This window comes from Lissotriton vulgaris, chromosome 2_1 (genome assembly GCF_964263255.1).
Source record: "Lissotriton vulgaris chromosome 2_1, aLisVul1.2, whole genome shotgun sequence".
Classification (NCBI taxonomy): Eukaryota; Metazoa; Chordata; class Amphibia; order Caudata; family Salamandridae; genus Lissotriton; species Lissotriton vulgaris.
This window is the reverse complement of record NC_141687.1, coordinates 1,480,351,066-1,480,369,373: the sequence shown is the minus strand read 5'-3', so window position 1 is coordinate 1,480,369,373 and position 18,308 is coordinate 1,480,351,066. Positions and strand designations below refer to the sequence as shown.

General features: G+C 43.1%; 1 protein-coding gene and 1 non-coding gene across 6 annotated transcripts in view; one reads left to right on the top strand and one right to left on the bottom strand.

The window, feature by feature from the left end:
• INSIG2 (insulin induced gene 2) overlaps positions 1-14,774 on the top strand; it is a 139,410-nt gene extending 124,636 nt beyond the window's left edge. For all 5 annotated transcript variants that reach the window (XM_086957352.1, XM_086957353.1, XM_086957354.1 and 2 more), the window contains one exon: positions 13,952-14,774. In XM_086957352.1, coding sequence (XP_086813478.1) covers positions 13,952-13,993 — 42 coding nt within the window. In that variant the 3' untranslated portion in view covers positions 13,994-14,774. The remainder of the gene's footprint in view (positions 1-13,951) is intronic.
• LOC147732798 (small Cajal body-specific RNA 2) lies at positions 7,888-8,257 on the bottom strand. The gene has a single exon (XR_015308946.1).
• Positions 14,775-18,308: the final 3,534 nt, after the last annotated feature.

Below are 18,308 nucleotides of genomic sequence, written 5' to 3'. Positions count from 1 at the left end.
CAACCGCAACGCCTCAACACCAAAACAGTGACTTCATAGAACTCCCCCCAGACCACATAACACCGGTCGGGGGACGTCTATCACAGTTCCTAACTGTCTGGGAAAACATCACGTCAGACAAGTGGGTGAGACAAATTATCCAACATGGTTATTGCCTAGAACTCACAGCTACCCCACCGAACATCCCCCCCAAACAGCGTCCAATGAGTCAAGATCATCTAACATTGTTAACAGAAGAAGTTCTAGCACTTCTACAAAAGCATGCAATAGAGAAGGTCCCAAAGGATCAACAAGGAACGGGAGTATACTCTCTATACTTCCTGATCCCCAAAAAGGACGGGTCCCTAAGACCGATATTAGACCTCAGACCTCTCAATGCGTACATAAATTCGGAGCATTTCCACATGGTCACGCTCCAACAAGTACTCCCTTTACTGAAGAAAGGGGACTTTCTTTCTACACTGGATCTAAAAGACGCTTACTTTCATATCCCAATTCACAAAGCCCACAGGAAATACCTAAGATTTGTGTTAGAAGGACAACACTATCAGTTCAAAGTCCTTCCGTTCGGTGTCACAACAGCACCAAGAGTTTTCACAAAATGTCTAGCTGTGGTGGCAGCACACCTAAGAAGACAACAAATACATGTCTTCCCATACTTGGACGATTGGCTAATAAAGGCCAAGTCAAAGGAAGAATGTCTTCACAACACACAGAAGACAATCCAATTGCTGTACCACCTAGGGTTCACGGTGAACTACAAAAAATCACACCTGCAACCAAACCAGATTCAGCAATACCTGGGGGCTACAGTAGACACAGAGAAGGCAATAGCATACCCCAACCCAATCAGAGTACAGACAATGGTCGGGTTAATACAAAGATTTCAACCACAACACTTACTACCAGCACGAGTGTTTATGCAACTATTAGGCATGATGTCCTCCTGCATACAGCTAATACCACATGCCAGACTACAAATGCGTCCACTACAAGAGTGTCTAGCGACACAGTGGAATCAGGCTCAAGGTCAGATTACAGATCTGGTGTTGGTAAACGACCGGACGCATCGCTCTCTGAAGTGGTGGAACACAGAAAACATTTCCAAGGGACGGTCGTTCCTAGAGCCAATTCCACAAGTGACGATAACAGCGGACGCATCGCTCTCCGGATGGGGAGCGCATATGGACAGATACACAGTACAGGGAAAGTGGAGTGTGCAGCAAAAGAAACTGCACATCAACTACCTAGAACTATTAGCAATATTTCTAGCACTAAAAGCTTTCCTAATACAAATAGCAGGAAAAGCAGTCCTGATCAGAACAGACAACATGACTGCAATGTATTATATTCAAAAACAGGGGGGGACACACTCTCTCCAACTGTCCAGACTAGCACAGGACATATGGAGATGGGCCATTCCTCAAAAGATCTACCTGTTAGCGGAACACCTACCAGGAGTTCAAAATCAAATAGCAGACATCCTAAGCAGACAGTCAGAACAAGTACACGAATGGGAGCTGCACGACCAAATACTACAGCCATTCTTCCAGAAATGGGGGCAACCAGAGATAGATCTGTTTGCCAATCATCAGAACGCAAAATGCAAAGAATTCGCATCCAGGTACCCACACCAAAGGTCACAGGGCAATGCACTGTGGATAAATTGGTCCAACAAATTTGCTTACGCGTTCCCTCCTCTACCACTAATTCCATTACTGGTTCGGAAACTACAGCAACACTCAATGACAATGATACTAGTGGCACCCACGTGGGCAAGACAGCCGTGGTTCACCACGCTGCTACAACTCTCACAAGTACCACATCAAAAGCTAAGGTTATTACCCATGCATCTTACACAGAACCATGGAGAAATAATGCACCCAGATCCCAAACAACTGAACCTAGCGATCTGGCTCCTGAGGTCATAGAGTTTGGGTATTTAGATTTACCACCAGAATGCATGGAAATCATTAAACAAGCAAGACGTCCTACCACCAGAGCATGCTATGCAGCAAAATGAAGAGGTTTGCTATACACTGTAACAGTAAGCACATCAACCCTCTGGACGCATCCACTAAACAAATCATTTGCTATTTATTACACCTACAGCAATGTAACCTAGCATATACCTCTATCAGAGTTCATCTCGCAGCCATAGCGGCGTACCTACAAAACAGTAAACATCTGTCACTGTTTAAAGTACCAGCAATTAAAGCTTTCATGGAAGGACTCAAAAGAGTCATTCCACCAAGAAGACCACCTTCCCCAGTCTGGAATCTCAACATAGTGCTTACCAGACTAATGGGGCCACCCTTTGAACCTATGCATAGGTGTGAAATACAATTCCTCACATGGAAGGTAGCCTTCCTCATAGCTATCACGTCACTTAGAAGAGTAAGTGAGCTGCAGGCTTTTACGATTCAAGAACCATTTATGCAGCTACACCAAAATAAAGTGGTTCTTAGAACAAACCCAAAATTCTTACCGAAGGTTATTTCAGCATTCCACATCAATCAGTCAGTGGAATTACCGGTTTTCTTTCCAAAACCACAAACAGTAGCTGAAAGAGCCCTACATACACTGGACGTTAAAAGGGCCATATTGTATTATATAGAAAGAACACAGACTTTCCGAAAGACAAAACAGCTATTTGTTGCGTTTTCTCCTACACATAAAGGCAATCCCATCTCCAAAGCGGGCATTGCCAGATGGATTGTAAAATGCATTCAAATATGCTACTTAAAGGCAAAAAGAACATTAACTGTTCCTCCTAGAGCTCACTCTCCACGTAAACTAGGGGCATCTATGGCATTTCTGGGAAACATTCCACTAGATGACATATGCAGAGCAGCTACCTGGGTTACACCGCACACCTTCACAAAACACTATTGTGTAGATGTGCACACAACACAACAAGCTAGAGTGGGACAAGCAGTATTAAAAACATTGTTTCAGACAGTTGCAACAGACACGGGCGACCACCGCTAGGGAGAGAACTGCTGTATAGTCTATTCATAATGTACCATCTGCAGCCCATATGCCTCGAACGGAATATGCTACTTACCAGTATGCATCTGTTCTTGGCATAGAGGGCTGCAGAGTGGTACATGCCCTCCCAGCCTCCCCGGAAACCTGTGTCTGTTCCAACATTATCTTATTTAGATACACTTACATGGGCACTCTTATCTGTATTCTACTATACTACTCCATCTAACCCTACTATGGCAAAACAATCTAAGGATGGAGCCGATGCCCATGCGCACTACCAACCAAGGGAGGAGTCACCAAGATACAAAAGACTCTCCAAGAGAAAAACAAAGTGCAATCATCCGAGCCCAACACCAGATGGCGATCTATTCATAATGTACCACTCTGCAGCCCTCTATGCCAAGAACAGATGCATACTGGTAAGTAGCATATTCCATATAAAATAGCCAAAATACATTCTAGGTAATCCTAAAAGATTGAATTCCTCACTATCAAATTCCTCATTAGAGATATAGATTGACTTAATCATTTACTAATATTTCAGAGAATTCACTATATTTCAGGAGATCCCGTACAATTCTGGTCTCTCCAACTCAAAACACACATCTTTGATCTATTGTAACCACTTAAACTGATGTATAGCCACCAAACCCTTATAGTCCATAATAACCGGTCAGTTTAGAGTTATTGCAGGGTTGACCAGGGGCTGACTTTCCCTCGCCTCGCCGTCGTATCTCCCCCTTACCCCTTAACCCTACCCCCTTACCCTTCTATGCTCATTTATCTCATTTTCGATACTCTTTAAATGTTTTACTAGTAATCTTATGTAACCTGTTTCGTGTTGTCATTGTTGTAACTTTGTGGAACCTCATTTAAAGCGCTCTGATACCTTCGGGTCTAGCCAGCGCTATATAAAACTCATTAAAGAAAAAAAGAAAGAAAGATGGTAGATATAATTTATTCTTAAAACCAATTCCTCTTGGCATATGATGGGCATTGCTTTGGGGCAAGCCCAATAAATAACTACAAAATCAGTTTTTGTTTACTTGTATGGATATAGTATCTATAAGGCCTCATTCTCTATATATTATAGTGTTTGCACACTTACTTTTATAGATAGTATATCTTTCAGCATTTTGTTACCTAAGAGAGTAGTTTAATGAAACACTGTCCGCAATGCCTAAATAAATCTTAATCTCCTAGTCCTTAGCAAATTAGTTTACCTATTATTGTTGTCAAAGGTTACACCCAAGTTTGAGATTTCACCAAAAGACAATTTTTTATTGAAAATGTTTTAGATCTAGAAGACCATGTGCTCATTGTGAGGATAAACTTTTTTGAAAGATCGCGCTCAAGCTTGTCCATGAACTTCACAAAAGTATTACTTTTTGAGCCGACAGGCTGCTCTAACCATAAAGACTGCGCCATCCCCATATAAAACAAGCATTTGCAATGCAATAGGTCTCGCATTAGGAAAGTTTGAGCTATTGGTATTGTAAATGACACATTTTTTATTTATGTGTTGGTTTTGAAAATAGCGAAATTAATAGCTTTGTCATTTACAATGCCAATACTTTTAACTTTGGCAAATGTGACACCTATAGCATTTGTAATGCAATATGTGTTGTATTTAGGTGACTTAGAAGTATTGAAATTACAAATAACAATGGCTTTTATTTTTTTAATAATTAATACTTAAATAAAAGTTATTGTCATTATAATGGCAATAGCTTAAATTTTTTTAAGTACCTTTTGTGAAGATTATGTTCAGTGTATTTTATTGTGACGAAAATCCAAGAACAGAAGTGAAATATTAACATCTTTTTGTGACATTTGTAATAAATCTTGAAACATTGAGAGAACATATTTGAACCAGTTGTTGTTGAATGGTTGCACATATTGATGCTGTGGTGGCGCTGAGTGATGTTGTGGTGGCGACGAGTGATGCTGTGGTAGCGCATAGTGATGTTGTGGTGCCCCTGGGTGATGCTATGGTGGTTCTGAGTGATGCTGTGGTTGTGCAATAGATGGAGTGAGTGCGATAGATAGAGGGAGGGCGATAGATAGAGGGAGGGCGATAGATAGAGGGAGGGCGATAGATAGAGGGAGGGCGATAGATAGAGGGAGGGCGATAGATAGAGGGAGGGCGATAGCTAGAGGGAGGGCGATAGCTAGAGGAAGTGCGATAGCTAGAGGAAGGGCGATAGCTAGAGTGAGGGCGATAGATAGATAGAGTGAGGGCGATAGATAGATACAGTGAAGGCGATAGCTAGATAGAGTGAGGGCAATAGATAGGTAGAGTGAAGGCAATAGATAGAGAGGGCAATAGATAGATAGAGTGAGGGTGACAGAGTGTGGGCGATAGGTAGGTAGGTAGATAGACAGACTGAGGGCAATAGATAGAGTGAGGGCGATAGATAGATAGAGGGCAATAGATAGATAGAGTGAGGGAGATAGATAGGTAGATAAAGTGAGGGCAATAGATAGATAGATAGATAGGGCAAGTGTCACCATGGTTAAGGTCATGTGACAGCACTTACTGGGATGTTTGAGGGTCAAAGGTCACACCACGTCACTTCTTGTGATGAAATTAAGTTTGACGGGTGTGTCGATGTCATTTCCACTACCCTGGCATACTGGTGAATTGACATCCATACAGCGGTTGGAGGTGGGGGGAGGGGTCATTGTTTTGCGTTTCCGCACTGATGTAGATTCTCTCCATCATACAACAGCAACCCTAAGCCTGTATAAAGCTCTCTTTTCCTGCTTCTTAGGTCATTCGCAAAAGTTTTTCTGTGTTAACACGATGATGCTACTCGCAGATTGCCCACAGCAGATGAGCATCCTAGATTCCGGCAATGCACAAATTGCCTCCCAGGTCCCAAGCAGCTTTCCTGAAATCAGGAAGAGTCTCTGGAGTTAAAATATGGCCACGCAGAGCAGAGGGCTGCCAGGGAAGACCAGGAGAGGAGGGATAGAATTAATTCCCGCACAGAGGTCAAGCTGCCATTCACGAGTCTCTAGTGCACAGTTGTGCACCTAAAAAAAATAGTCAAATGGGTTTTATTTCTTCAGCTGCATCCCAAGGAGGCGCTTCTGCATGAGGTTTATCATGGGTCTGGGAAAGGGGTCTCTGTATGTGTGAGGATGCCTGAAGAGAAGGAGGGAGGGAACTAGGGTGAGAGGTGACTGAGGAGAAAACGTCAGTACGGGGAAGCTAGTTAGAGAAGGGGGAGGAGGTAAGGTGAGAGGAGGCCGGGAGAGAGTGGGAAGGAGTGGGTGAGAGCCCGGAGCTGCCGGAAGTGTATGAGCGGACTGGAGCATGCTGATCGGGGCTCTGAGAAATAAGGCGCCCGGGCCGGTGGGTGCTGGCGGAGGGGAGAGGAGGGACGGAAGCTGATAGGGAAGACCAGGAGAGGAGGGATAAGATTAATTCCCGCACAGAGGTCAAGCTGCCATTCACGAGTGTCTAACGCACAGTTGTGCACCTACAAAAAATAGTCAAATGGGTTTTATTTCTTCAGCTGCATCCCAAGGAGGAGGCGCTCGCACACATGGTCATCAGTCTTGATATGGGTTTTCTTTTGAAGAAAGCCTATCGTAAGATAACTGCATTTTGTGCACAAAGGCTTTGTGATGGATGCTCATGTCTATTTTTTGATGTGTGCTTGTGCATGTGTCATGGCGCATTAGCGGTCACTTACCATTGAAACATGGTGGACAGTAAATTAAATTGTGAAAAAAGGGGAAAGCGCACACAATGCACAAAGAAAAGAAACACGTCGACCAGTAAAAAATTGCAGCTGCTGGGCCCTCCTAAATAAATAACAAAAAATTAAGCTCAGCTAATGAGATGCAGTTAGGGCCAGAAGCATGAGGGAAAAATGTAGCATGCAGAAGGGCGGGGCTGGGGCAAAGAGGAACAAGAATGAGGCAAAGTAATCTGCTTGAAGAAATAAAGCGGGGAGAAGAGGATAAGCACTAAAAGGGTGATGAGTAGCAGGCAGAGGAAAGGCTTCCCGATTCACGAGCAGATGGTCCTGTTTATGACCTGCGGAGTGCGTGAAGTGGATGGTGGCAAATGGACTCAAAGCGGCCGGTCGCTTAGATGTTCTTGGCTTGCTTTGTGGGATGGCGGGGGAGCAGCTTGGGGGGCATTCCTTTGACGTCTGGTGTGAGACTGATGGGTTTGACCTTGCACGCGCGTCTCATGGACTGCACGTGATCCGCGCTTGTTCAAGAGTTTGTTTCACCTACTATATACTCGTTATTAAAAGCGAAACCTAAAAGGGAGTTTTTTTATTTCAGGGGAAAAATGGTGTTGAAACAACAGCTAATTCACACCCTTTTATCAACAAGAAAAGGCTTAACCTGCATATGGAAATCACTATTGACTTACAATGCACACAAAAGACACGTTTAAGGTGGATAAGGTTAAAAAATTGTTAAAGAAAGCTATGAAAGCCTGTTATAGTGTGCATGTACACTCGTAACTTATGTCCCTCTCACTAATTCCACTGATAATTTGAAACTATTGTAGTGACTTCTTGAACATATTACCTGTAAAACATTTGCATTCACTGGGGACAATTTTATTGACATAACAGAAATACAACATTTTCATTTGAACGTATCCATTTAGTCTCTTCCGTTCCACCACTTGTTTTATTAGCATTACACATTCAGTAGCTACTCACTGCTTGTGGACAAAATCACTTACAAGTGTCATCATGAAAAGTATGCCGAGATTACTTTCTCAACCGACAATGCCTACACGGACAACCTTCACCCTGCCACATTAAAGATCCTGTAACATCAAGTCCTCTCGAATGCTAACGTCACCATCAAACTCCCCAAAAGAAACATCTAGGAAGCAGGTCCGCTTTTCTTCGGAGCTTAGATCAGGATCGCTGAATACTCATGGGCGAGTTCGGTGCTCTGGGCCGAAGCCTCGCACCCCCAGCCTAGTATATCTGATCGAATCATCATGTCTGAGCCCCGGAGGACGGGATCCGCTGCCTGATTTGAAAGCCTCTGCGCACAGGGTCCAACAAGGGGCTAGCGACCGAGGAAGTCTTCTCATCCCAGCCCGAGGCCGGCAGCGGAGAACCCCAGCCGGTCAAATAAGATCAATGTGTAATGAGTGCTGAGCGGGAGTTCAAACACACGGTTCTCCCACACACAGAATCACCTCTCATGCACAGCCACACACACTCACAAACCCATTCAACCATCTCAGCACACGGCCGCTCCAATTTCTCGCGGGTTTATACACATAAAATACGCCCAGTGCATTCTGGGAACCATTTGCCGGGTCATCATTACCGAAACATAGAAGATGGACAACAAAACTAGGGCCCAATTGCACGAGATAAGGCAAAATATATGGCACCTAACACCCATTATTTGTCGAAGAAATTAAATAATCTATAGTGAAAAAATCTTTATTTTTGTCTTAAGAGTGATTATTAAGGGAAAAAGGTGCAATGTTATGATGTTAATTATTCATATGTACTAGACACATAAAGATAAGTGTTTTTGATATAATGGTTGACGGCTCAGATGTGCGCAATACGAACGTACGGTATCACGCTCTATTGATAGCTGAACAATTTTTCCTTTCAATCCGAATGCTCGGTTTCATTTATAAAGATGGCGGCTGATCGTGCCAGGCCTCTGTCCGTTTTCACTGTTAGTATCTTTGAAATTATCCCTCACCTCTGCGATTGGCTAAAGCTCAGCAACCAATCAAATGATTTTTCGTCGGGCCAGGGAGGCCAATCGAGAAAAAAAGCATTTCAACTTTTCTTAAACAAGAGGTCCGGCTTTTATATGGTAACACAGGTAGACAGAGGTTCATTTTGCATACGTTTGCACATTACATCCAGAGAGATATAGGTCAGCCTTTCAGCGCCGCCGCGCTGCCCGCGGCGACCCGGAAGCTCTTGGCCGGCCGGCCAATCCGCTCGCGGCCGACCGGAAGTCCCGCGCTCCCGAGGTCCGCGAGCTGGCGGCGCATGGAGCGCCCTGCCGTCCGGGGTAGCCCGGGTCCCCAGGAGGGGGCCGGGGAGAAGGAGGAGTGTGGCGCCTGTTGCGGGGCTCCTCTGACCTGAGGGAGCCCCGATTTAGATGACGAGACGCGCCGCGCCGTGAGGAGCCCTGCCGGAAGAGCGTAGTCGGTGAGTGGGGCCCAGGGCTGATGTGAAGTGCGTGCGTGCCTGTGTGTATGCCTGGGGGGGGGGGGGAGGGGGGGAGTGTGTGCGCGCGTGTGTGCGCGAGGGAATGTGTGTGCGCATGCGTGACTGTGTTTGATTGAGAGAGAATGCGAGGTAGGGGATAGTGTGCCTGTATGTGTGCCGTATGCTTGCGTGTGCATGCGCGCGCCTGTGTGTGTGTGTGTGCGTGCGTGCATGCAGAGGGGTGGGGGCTGCCTGTGTCTGTGTGTGAGCAAGGGCTTTGCACCGCGCATGCGCAGCTATCAGACGCTCGCTCCCGAGGTGAAATCTGACCTCGTCAAAGCGCGCGTCTGGTAGCTGTCCACATTCCTAAATACGGGCCACAATAGGTCTGAAGCAGACACCTTCAATGCTCACGCATTGAGGGTAGGTCTGCTCGACCTAAATAAGGAAAAATCTGAGTGAATATTAAGGGGTGCTGACACGTATCCCTGGGAACTTTGAATTGCAGGATGCCACTTCAAAGGTCTCCAGAAATGAGAAAACAAACTGGTGCGTTAGCCATATCCACTGGGGATTGATACTGTAATCATTAACCCTTCCCAGCAGGAAGAGTAAAAAACAAAATGTAGTCAATAATACTGGAATTCCCTCTGGCAGAACATTTCCGACTAATGGAACAGCTATATAAAAAAAATCATAGTTGACATAACATAATGTCCATTTGGTATTTTAAAGCCAGAAAATATTCCCCTGTTGCCATGAGATAGATAAGGTAGATAGTAAAAATTGGTGCAATCATTTCAACATCAACGTCCACATTACCAGTCGATATAGCTGCAATTTTAGCGTTGAGATTGCCTCTAAAAATTTGAAGGTATACTCCTAAGGCACCATGAAGTTGTCCAGGAAGCTAGACTGTCTGTGAGGGTCTCATGCTCCGGAGGGCTATTCAATGACATTGCAGTTAATGGTGACTGCAATCCTTATGAGTAGGCCCACTTTGACCTTTCTTGAGGAGGAAGGTATTTGATATATTCTTGAAGAAACATAACCTTTTGGATAAAGATCCATAGTGGCCCATGTATCTTGTTGCGAAAAAAACACTTAATTGATTAACACATTTAGATCATTCATCATTGCCTATTTTAAAACGAAGACTAGTAATATCTATGACCCGATACCGACAAAAAAACTTTAAAATCCGACTTCACAACTAATGACAGGTATATTGGAAATAAATGGATTGTTACATATGATAATATTGACTGTTCCTGGGGAGACAACTGGTGATAGTCAGTCACTATCTTTGAAACACTCACATTTTATAGATCAGTTTAGACAAGGGACACAAAAGGTAGGGGCGAGCAGTTGAGGGAATTCTGCTGCCTATTGGATTAAACATATCAGAAAATGACGACAAAGTTGTTATAAAGAAAATATTAAAAAACCTAGGGAGACCAAAATACATCTGAAAATGGAATACGAGCCCTGATAAATCCAATCAAATACCTCACTCACCAATTTAACCTTGATAACATTGATTACCATACAGTCCTAAGCAAGATATTTAAGCAAATTGCATCAGCCTTCACATCTAGCCATGATAACATTGTCGAACTCAACTCTTTTTCTGGGAATGGTTCAGGGGAAAAACATATATTAGCGCCAGAACATACAGTGTGGCCTGCTGAAAGAGTCATAAAGCTAAACTATAGAAGGTGTTGTTGACACTTATTGGAAGTCCATTGTCAATGGTGCAGTCCTCTGTGGCCTTACCCATAAAAGGTGTGATTACAGGACCTTTCTTAGAATGAAACACACGGGATCAGAATGCCTTGCATTGACAATTTTTAACTTGGTCTTACAAGATTTCCCCTTCTGTGCCCTACTACTTATACCGAACACAGTTGATCACAAAAAGCTCCGTGCACATCGGTTTCACTGTAAATGTGATCCATAGGTAAGAAACCTCTTCAAGTGGTAATTATACATTTCCATATTTAAGTTTTAAATAGAAGCTTTGTTGCATTGCTAATTTAAGCTCATCTTGTGCAATCTCTTCATTAATAACTTTCACTGCCTTTTCTAGAAAACATTCAGTTGTCACTTTTTACCTATAGAATCCTTTGCAAATGTAGCACAGCCCTGTGTTTGCCTATAGTTCTGAGTATCTGAATGGAACAAAGTAGCTATAACTTAAAAGTGAAGACCAAGAGACAAGACTACACGACTTCTTTTGTCCTCTGACCGGCAGGGCTGCCCTTGTCTTGGGCTATCCATGCAGTAGGCATTCATACTGGCTCAAATTGTTGTGGGTTGCTAGTGAGTGGAGAGCTCCCAGTCATGAGGGACTCTGGAGCATGTAGCATCTAGAATGCTGGTATGTTGGCAAGTCTCTCCCCGTTCTCCTTTTCACACACTCTGGACGTTGAGATCCATCTTCACCTTCCTGGGGTTCCCTCAGTGGATTTAGAGAACTGTTGGGTTCATACTCTCAAAGTTAGATATTGACAATGGCAGTGTCTTATACTGATGTGCTCCTGTTATTCTTTTAGGCAGTCAAGAATGAATCTTAAACATTGCTACAATTCTCCTCTTCTACCTGCGCTCACAGGAACACATCACTTGGATCCAGTAAGCACTCAACTTGTGCTTGTGCATTGATCAATCCACAGTATAGACCTGATCTTCATGCCACACAACCTTAAAAGCTAGCCCTCATGGAGAGATCACAGATCAAGGGTGGCACTTCTATGATTTCCTTAGTCTGGAAAGTCTTGCACATGCAGTGCATGGTACAGACTGCCAATCTCAAAAACTTCCTCCATATATATATATGAAAATAGACTGGCCTTCTTGCATTCCTAAAAGCACGAAAGACATGGATGTTTCCACTCCTGTAACAACCATAGTATTTCATTATTCACCAACCAGGTAGTGGTATTACAGTAGGGTCTGAGAAAGAGTACAGATTTGTGTGATGCCTCAAGATAATACATTCGATGGCTCCCCTACCTGAAGGGCTGACCTGGTGGAGTTAATATTACTGAAACAGCACTCACTCAGCCTTAATGCCTGTGGCCCGTGGACACTGATGTGCAACTCCACCTTCGCTGAGGTGTGAATGGAGTATCCCCTCAGTCTTTATCCCATCATGTCATGCTTTACACATAGGTTAGACAGCAAACTTGTAATCAACTATACACTCTAGCCCCATCAAAATGGACAAGAAACTCACAGCTATAGTGCAACACTAATAATAGCACCAATTGATACAAATGCCTGATACAATATATGGAGTTTTGTAGTTGCGGAAACATCATCTTAAAACAGCCTTTTGTGAAATATCAAGGTCCTATTCATTGACCTAATTGTTAATTACTTTGACTTCCTTAATCTTGGTTAGTACTGTTCATTTTCCCTTCCTTATGTGCATTTTAGTAGCAGATGTCTCACCCGACACCATATAATTTTAAAAGACTCTAATGCAGTGCTTTCTATTTTTTATTGTGAAATGGACATTCCCTCAACCTCTTGCATCATTGTCTTTTGGATTCTTTTTTCACATCATCCTGATTCCGATCACCACACCTGCCTGGCTGCAACCCTGTAGTCTTACATTTTCACAAGCTATGTGTTTTTTGCCGATTCATCCAGCACTGGTGCTCCTCTCAAGCCTCCTTTCGAACCTTTCAGGACTCCTTTTAATTTCTGCAACTGATGAACTCTTTCCTTGAAAATTACGAAATGCATTTTTGAGGGTGGTGGGCCACTGATGACTTTGACGGCTGTTTTAGGTTTATTCCATTGCCATGCTGAAATTCTTTGCTGAAATACAGAACTAAAAATAGAGAAGTAGGATAGAGGAGCAAGTGATTCTTCCCCATAGAATTTGAGAAAAGGAAAACGCTGCAGCAGACTCCTGCTGTGGGAGCATTTTTAACTATTGCACTTCAAGAATATGCTAGTAAGGCTAGGATGGGGAACAAATAGCAGCATCAAATAAACCAGCTTTGTCCACATTTTTAAATAACTGTAATGTTAATTGATTGGTGTTTTGTTTACTCCATATTCTCCAGTTCAAAATGAAGGCCGACCAATTACTCCTTTTTAAGTTAACACTGTCAAAATGTTTCTATTTACTTTGGGCTCTGCTACAATTTATCTGATTGTAGATTGTTAGTAGTAGTGAAAGTGGATTTACCAGTTATTGCAAGTGACGTTCCGTGACACACTGTAAAGCTGTTTCTAGCCACTTATTCAGCCTCTTAAGAAACATAACTATGGATTAAGCGATCTGTTGAGGAGGAGTTCCATAGTCAAAGTATATTGTACACTTGCATCGTGACAGAACTTAAAACCCAAGGTGTGTCTGAGAATTTGATGATGAAGTTATCATTGAGGTATAATGGGCAATCCTTTGTATCTACAAAGGTTTGCCCATTATACCTCAGTGATCACTTATATGTTGTACATATTGGTCTGAAAAGAATTCTCTTTGCCATAATAGAGTATTGGAGGGATAAGATGTAGCTTGAAATCCATCAAATACACTCTGAACTAATTTTAAAAAAAGGGAAAAAAAGTGTTCATGTTTTTAAGTTGCTGTTTTTTTAAGAGATGCATATTTGTAAACAAGCCAACATTACAACCAAAAACAGGTGCAACCCCGGTGTACTTGTCTTTCCTGTAAGTGTCAAGAAATCATTGCACTTCATTCTGCAATTCGTAGCTGCAGGTTAAACATACCCGATAACATATGTTTGTACTTGTTGTTGCAGTATGAATACAAACTCCTCACAGACAAGTCACACCAAGAATGAAGATCAGTGAAATATATCGTACTACTCATCCAGGAAGGAAGACAACTGTTTGGCTCGCACATCAAGTTTTACAAAAAATATGAATTCTAGATGTAAAATTGTGTAAACCTTCAAATTTGCATTTTTCCCATAAAGGGCAACTATAACTGCAATCTGTGATTGCTTCTTCTATAATTTAATTTAATTTTTTTGAAGTTTGATGAATGCAAGTCAACATATTCTTAAAGTATATTAGTATATAGTTCACCTGCTAGAAGACATTCAAGTGATTTGCACAAAATAAATCATACAACTGAAGACTTTCCACAATGCTGTGGTGCCAAAGTGATTTTAATTGACAGTACTGTCGTTTGAAATGTGTTCAGTGTCTTGAAGGGATAAGGAAATCGTTGAACTCCTGTTTTAAAAATGCTGCGGACTAGGATTACACAAACTTCTGACTAAACTCTGCACCAAATCTCAACAGTAATGATTGCTTAATTAAAGATTGTTGAACACTGTGTGTTGAAACTGTAATGACAGTCTCCTATGGCAGGTATGAGAAGCAATACAAACGTTGACTATTCTGGATCACATTCTTAATGAGAGGAAAGGACAACTGCATGCTCATAGAACCTACTTCAATGGTTGCTCGGAGCCTATACAATACTTAATATTGCTAGGTAAAGTTACATGCTATTCTTGGCATAGACACTTTTATTTTTCCGGTATAAACTAGGTGACTATGTATTGAGCATCTAACTTCACTTTCCCATGTGCAATTTTAAAATAAAAGCTTTTCTAAGAATGTTTTGTTTCCATGTCTTTTCTTACACAGCATATAGTGGCTGATTATGACTTTGGCCGTCTTGGGACTGCTGTACAGTTTGTGGTGGTCTGACCCCACGATTTCAATGTGTGCGGTCGGCCCGCTGCCACTGCCAAGATAGGAGCTCCTGCTGTGGTGGCAGTGTGGACAGCAGCGGTCAGTGGTGGCGGCATGAGAATTATGTCCTGACTTTTCATCCGACCTTTTGATGACGGGGACCCCACCATGAAAAGGTCGGTAGAAAGGCAGGTAAAGGGCCACAAAAAGGACCCCAGGGTGATTTAGCCAACAGGGATTGTGGATGGGGCAAATATTGTGCCCCCCCTATGCCCGCACTGTGGGTACGGTCACTGTTAGCCATGCACAATGTGCTTGGCAACAGTGCAGCCCAACTTGAATGTGCAGCAGTGCGGCCGGCATTGCCTTCAGGCTCTCTCTTAGAACCGAAGCCTGCCACTGTCGTGACTGCATCACTTGCACACCACCAACCCTGCGGGAAACTTGTGAAGTTGTATTCACTCGACTGCCACCATGGCAGGCTGGTGGTGTGCCTGACAAACATATAATTGCGCCCACAGTCTCTTAAACTTTAGTGTAGGTTTCTTACAGACTTCCGCTATCTCATACATGTGTCTGTAAAACTGAGAATTAGCTGAAGCTTGTTAATTATGTAGTCCTTAACACATTCCCCATTTTTTTCAGAATCGTGGCTTTCTCTATCCACAGGATGCTAGTCATTAGCACAACCTGCCTGGCAGCTTCAATAGCTAAGTCCCTTCGATGAATTATGCAAGGCATTACATTTGTCTAATCATTCATAGCTCCTGCATGCCTGAACGTTTTTCATCGGACATCTCCTCGTGTAGTATGTTACCACAACATTATGAGACACTACATTGAGGGCACTGAATCATGGGCCAATATATATGACAACTACATAGGACAATACATAGTCTTTGGTAAAGATGCATTTGTACCTTTTTATATATTGTAACACTAATCTTATTTTCTATCTTTTATTGTCATTTTTATTTGCCATCTTTAGCCTAATATTTACTTTTGGATTTTATTTTTCCTTCATTTTTAAAAGGTTTCACCTTGCCTAATTTAATTTGACCATAATATAACCATAACATCTAACCCTAATATTTTAACTTTGCAAAATATTCATAATTTATTTTTTGTTAAGCGTTCCTTAAATATTTTATTATATTTCATATTAAAGTCAATTTGCTGAAATTACTAGATGCAATTTGAAAATGTATAATATATCGTGTAGTACAGGAGGAACACCCCAAAATGCTTTTAAAAAAAAAAAACAAGTTATACATATTTCCTGGTAGTCCTCCATTACTCATGACCACCACCAGCTCCTTTCTTTTTACGCATTAATTTAAATGTTGACCTTCACTTTTTTTAAAACATTTATTTTATTTTACTCAATGAATTTTGAATTACTTTTTATAACGTAGTGTCCCACTATGCAGTTATCTCCACGTCATACTGCCCCCAGATGTACAGGCCCCTCTACTGGGTGCAAGGGGAAGCCAAAGTGGGGGTGTGAGTTTTCGCCCAAGTGCTGCACTTAGCCTGTCCATGGGGACTGAAGACAAACGTCCTGTTAAAATCTGCGCTGTGATTTAGTGAAAGAAAACGGATCAGCTGTGAGCCTCTCTGTAATATAAAAGTCTTTTGTCAGCCTTGCCCTGGCTTTCAGTATTTGCCACATAGTACCTCCAAATAATCTTAATGCCTCACTCCCTGAATTCTGATGATTAAGTTAGTGTCTCAGGCCTAACAATATGATGGTGGCAATCATATACTCCAGTGTGATGTTTAAAATGTTAAATATGTTTATATCTGGCAAGTGTCCCGAAGTATTTGGCAACCCCATCAGCACGTCCCTGTCTTTTAGCCTAAAGCGCATTGCAATTTGAAACTTGTAGGTTTGCTTTTACCATTGTAAGTATAAGCACACAATGCCCAGTCTGCCAACTACTTTTAGCTGAAAAAACCAGCATTGGCTTAGGGTGTCATATTTGACATTAAACTATTTGGGAGCTAGGCATAGTAAAGAGTATGGTAAATTGAAAAGCAGTATTATGTCTCAGTTTTGTCTATAATTACGAATGTGTGCTCTCTAGCACCGCTAAATTGATCTAGCTTGCTTGCTGTATTGAACATTTTGTAGACCATTGTGAGAAAAAACCCGTGTCCCTAGTCTATGAGGTGTAGAATTGCTGGGACCCCAAGGAACCACCTAAGGTGAGTTAGTAGGGACCCCACGGAGGACAGGTGCAGAGTGATAACACAACTGCGTGCTCTGTACAATTCAATGGGAAAGTAGCGGTTGGAAAATTAGAGATTAAGGACCCAAGCCAGCAGATTACGAAGACAACCCTTGGAATTTAGGACGTTGGATAGCCACCCCTCCCGTGGATACCTTTGTACCAGAGTTACCTATCTCAGAGGAACCGGGTCCATAGGCACGAAGTGGAGTCGGAAACCCTTGTCTTTCTCTATGGATGTCGACAAAGAAATGCTGCTGCTGGAAGTGCGAAAAGTGTCCGGTGGAATCCAAACATGGATTCTAGATGAGAAGAACCTGAAAACAGCGGGGACAGAGTCTCTGTCACTTTGGAGTGACCAGAGGCTCGGTAGACGAATGCCCACCGATGTCGGGTGCCTTAGTGTGGTGACGGTGATCTTGACTCTTCAGCTGCGTGGATCAGGAGACGTCTAGCATGACCAGGAGACGGATACAAGCTGTCCTATGACTGCTATGCGGTCATGTCCGACAGCAGCATCAATAAGCCCTGGCATTGGCAAGCACTGCAGATGGTCAAATTCAGTGTCTATCTAGCCCAGCGAGGACCAGGAGACTCGCCACAGTAAGGGGAGCCAAGGCAGGCCTGGAGCAATCATGGGAGCCCAAATAAAGCAAAGTTGACCCTCAGGTGGACCCACAGGCCGGAGAGACAAGAGTCGTGAGGGGACCTCAGACGGTTTTGCAGGATACCAGCTAGCAGGGCACAGAGTGCGAGGATGCCGGAATCCTTCTCAGAAAATATGCACTGCATTCAGGGCTACAAATGGCCCAATGCATCGAATTGTTGCACGACAACAAGCATGCGGTCCCCACGAGGGATATCTGCCTAAAACTTGGTAAGAGAGCAGCTTGACCTTAGAGACCTTCAGAAACCCACCTACTGTTACTGGAGCCTTTGGAGTCTGTAGGAGCTCAGGATCAGCAAATGGGTCAGATGCGTTACGGTGCCTGCATTTGCAGGGGAGTGAATATTTCACTCCAAGGGAGATTCTTCTGTTGTCTTGGTGGTCCACAGGCTCCTGCACGGTGCCTGTACAGATCATGGACACTGGTGAGACTGGGACGGCAATGTAGATGAAGTCGAGCCCAAGGGAGGTCCAGACGGTTGAAGTGTAGTGGTATCTTCTTGCAGAATCTTGTCCACGTAAAATCTAATATCCTGTAGCCAGGTAACCCAT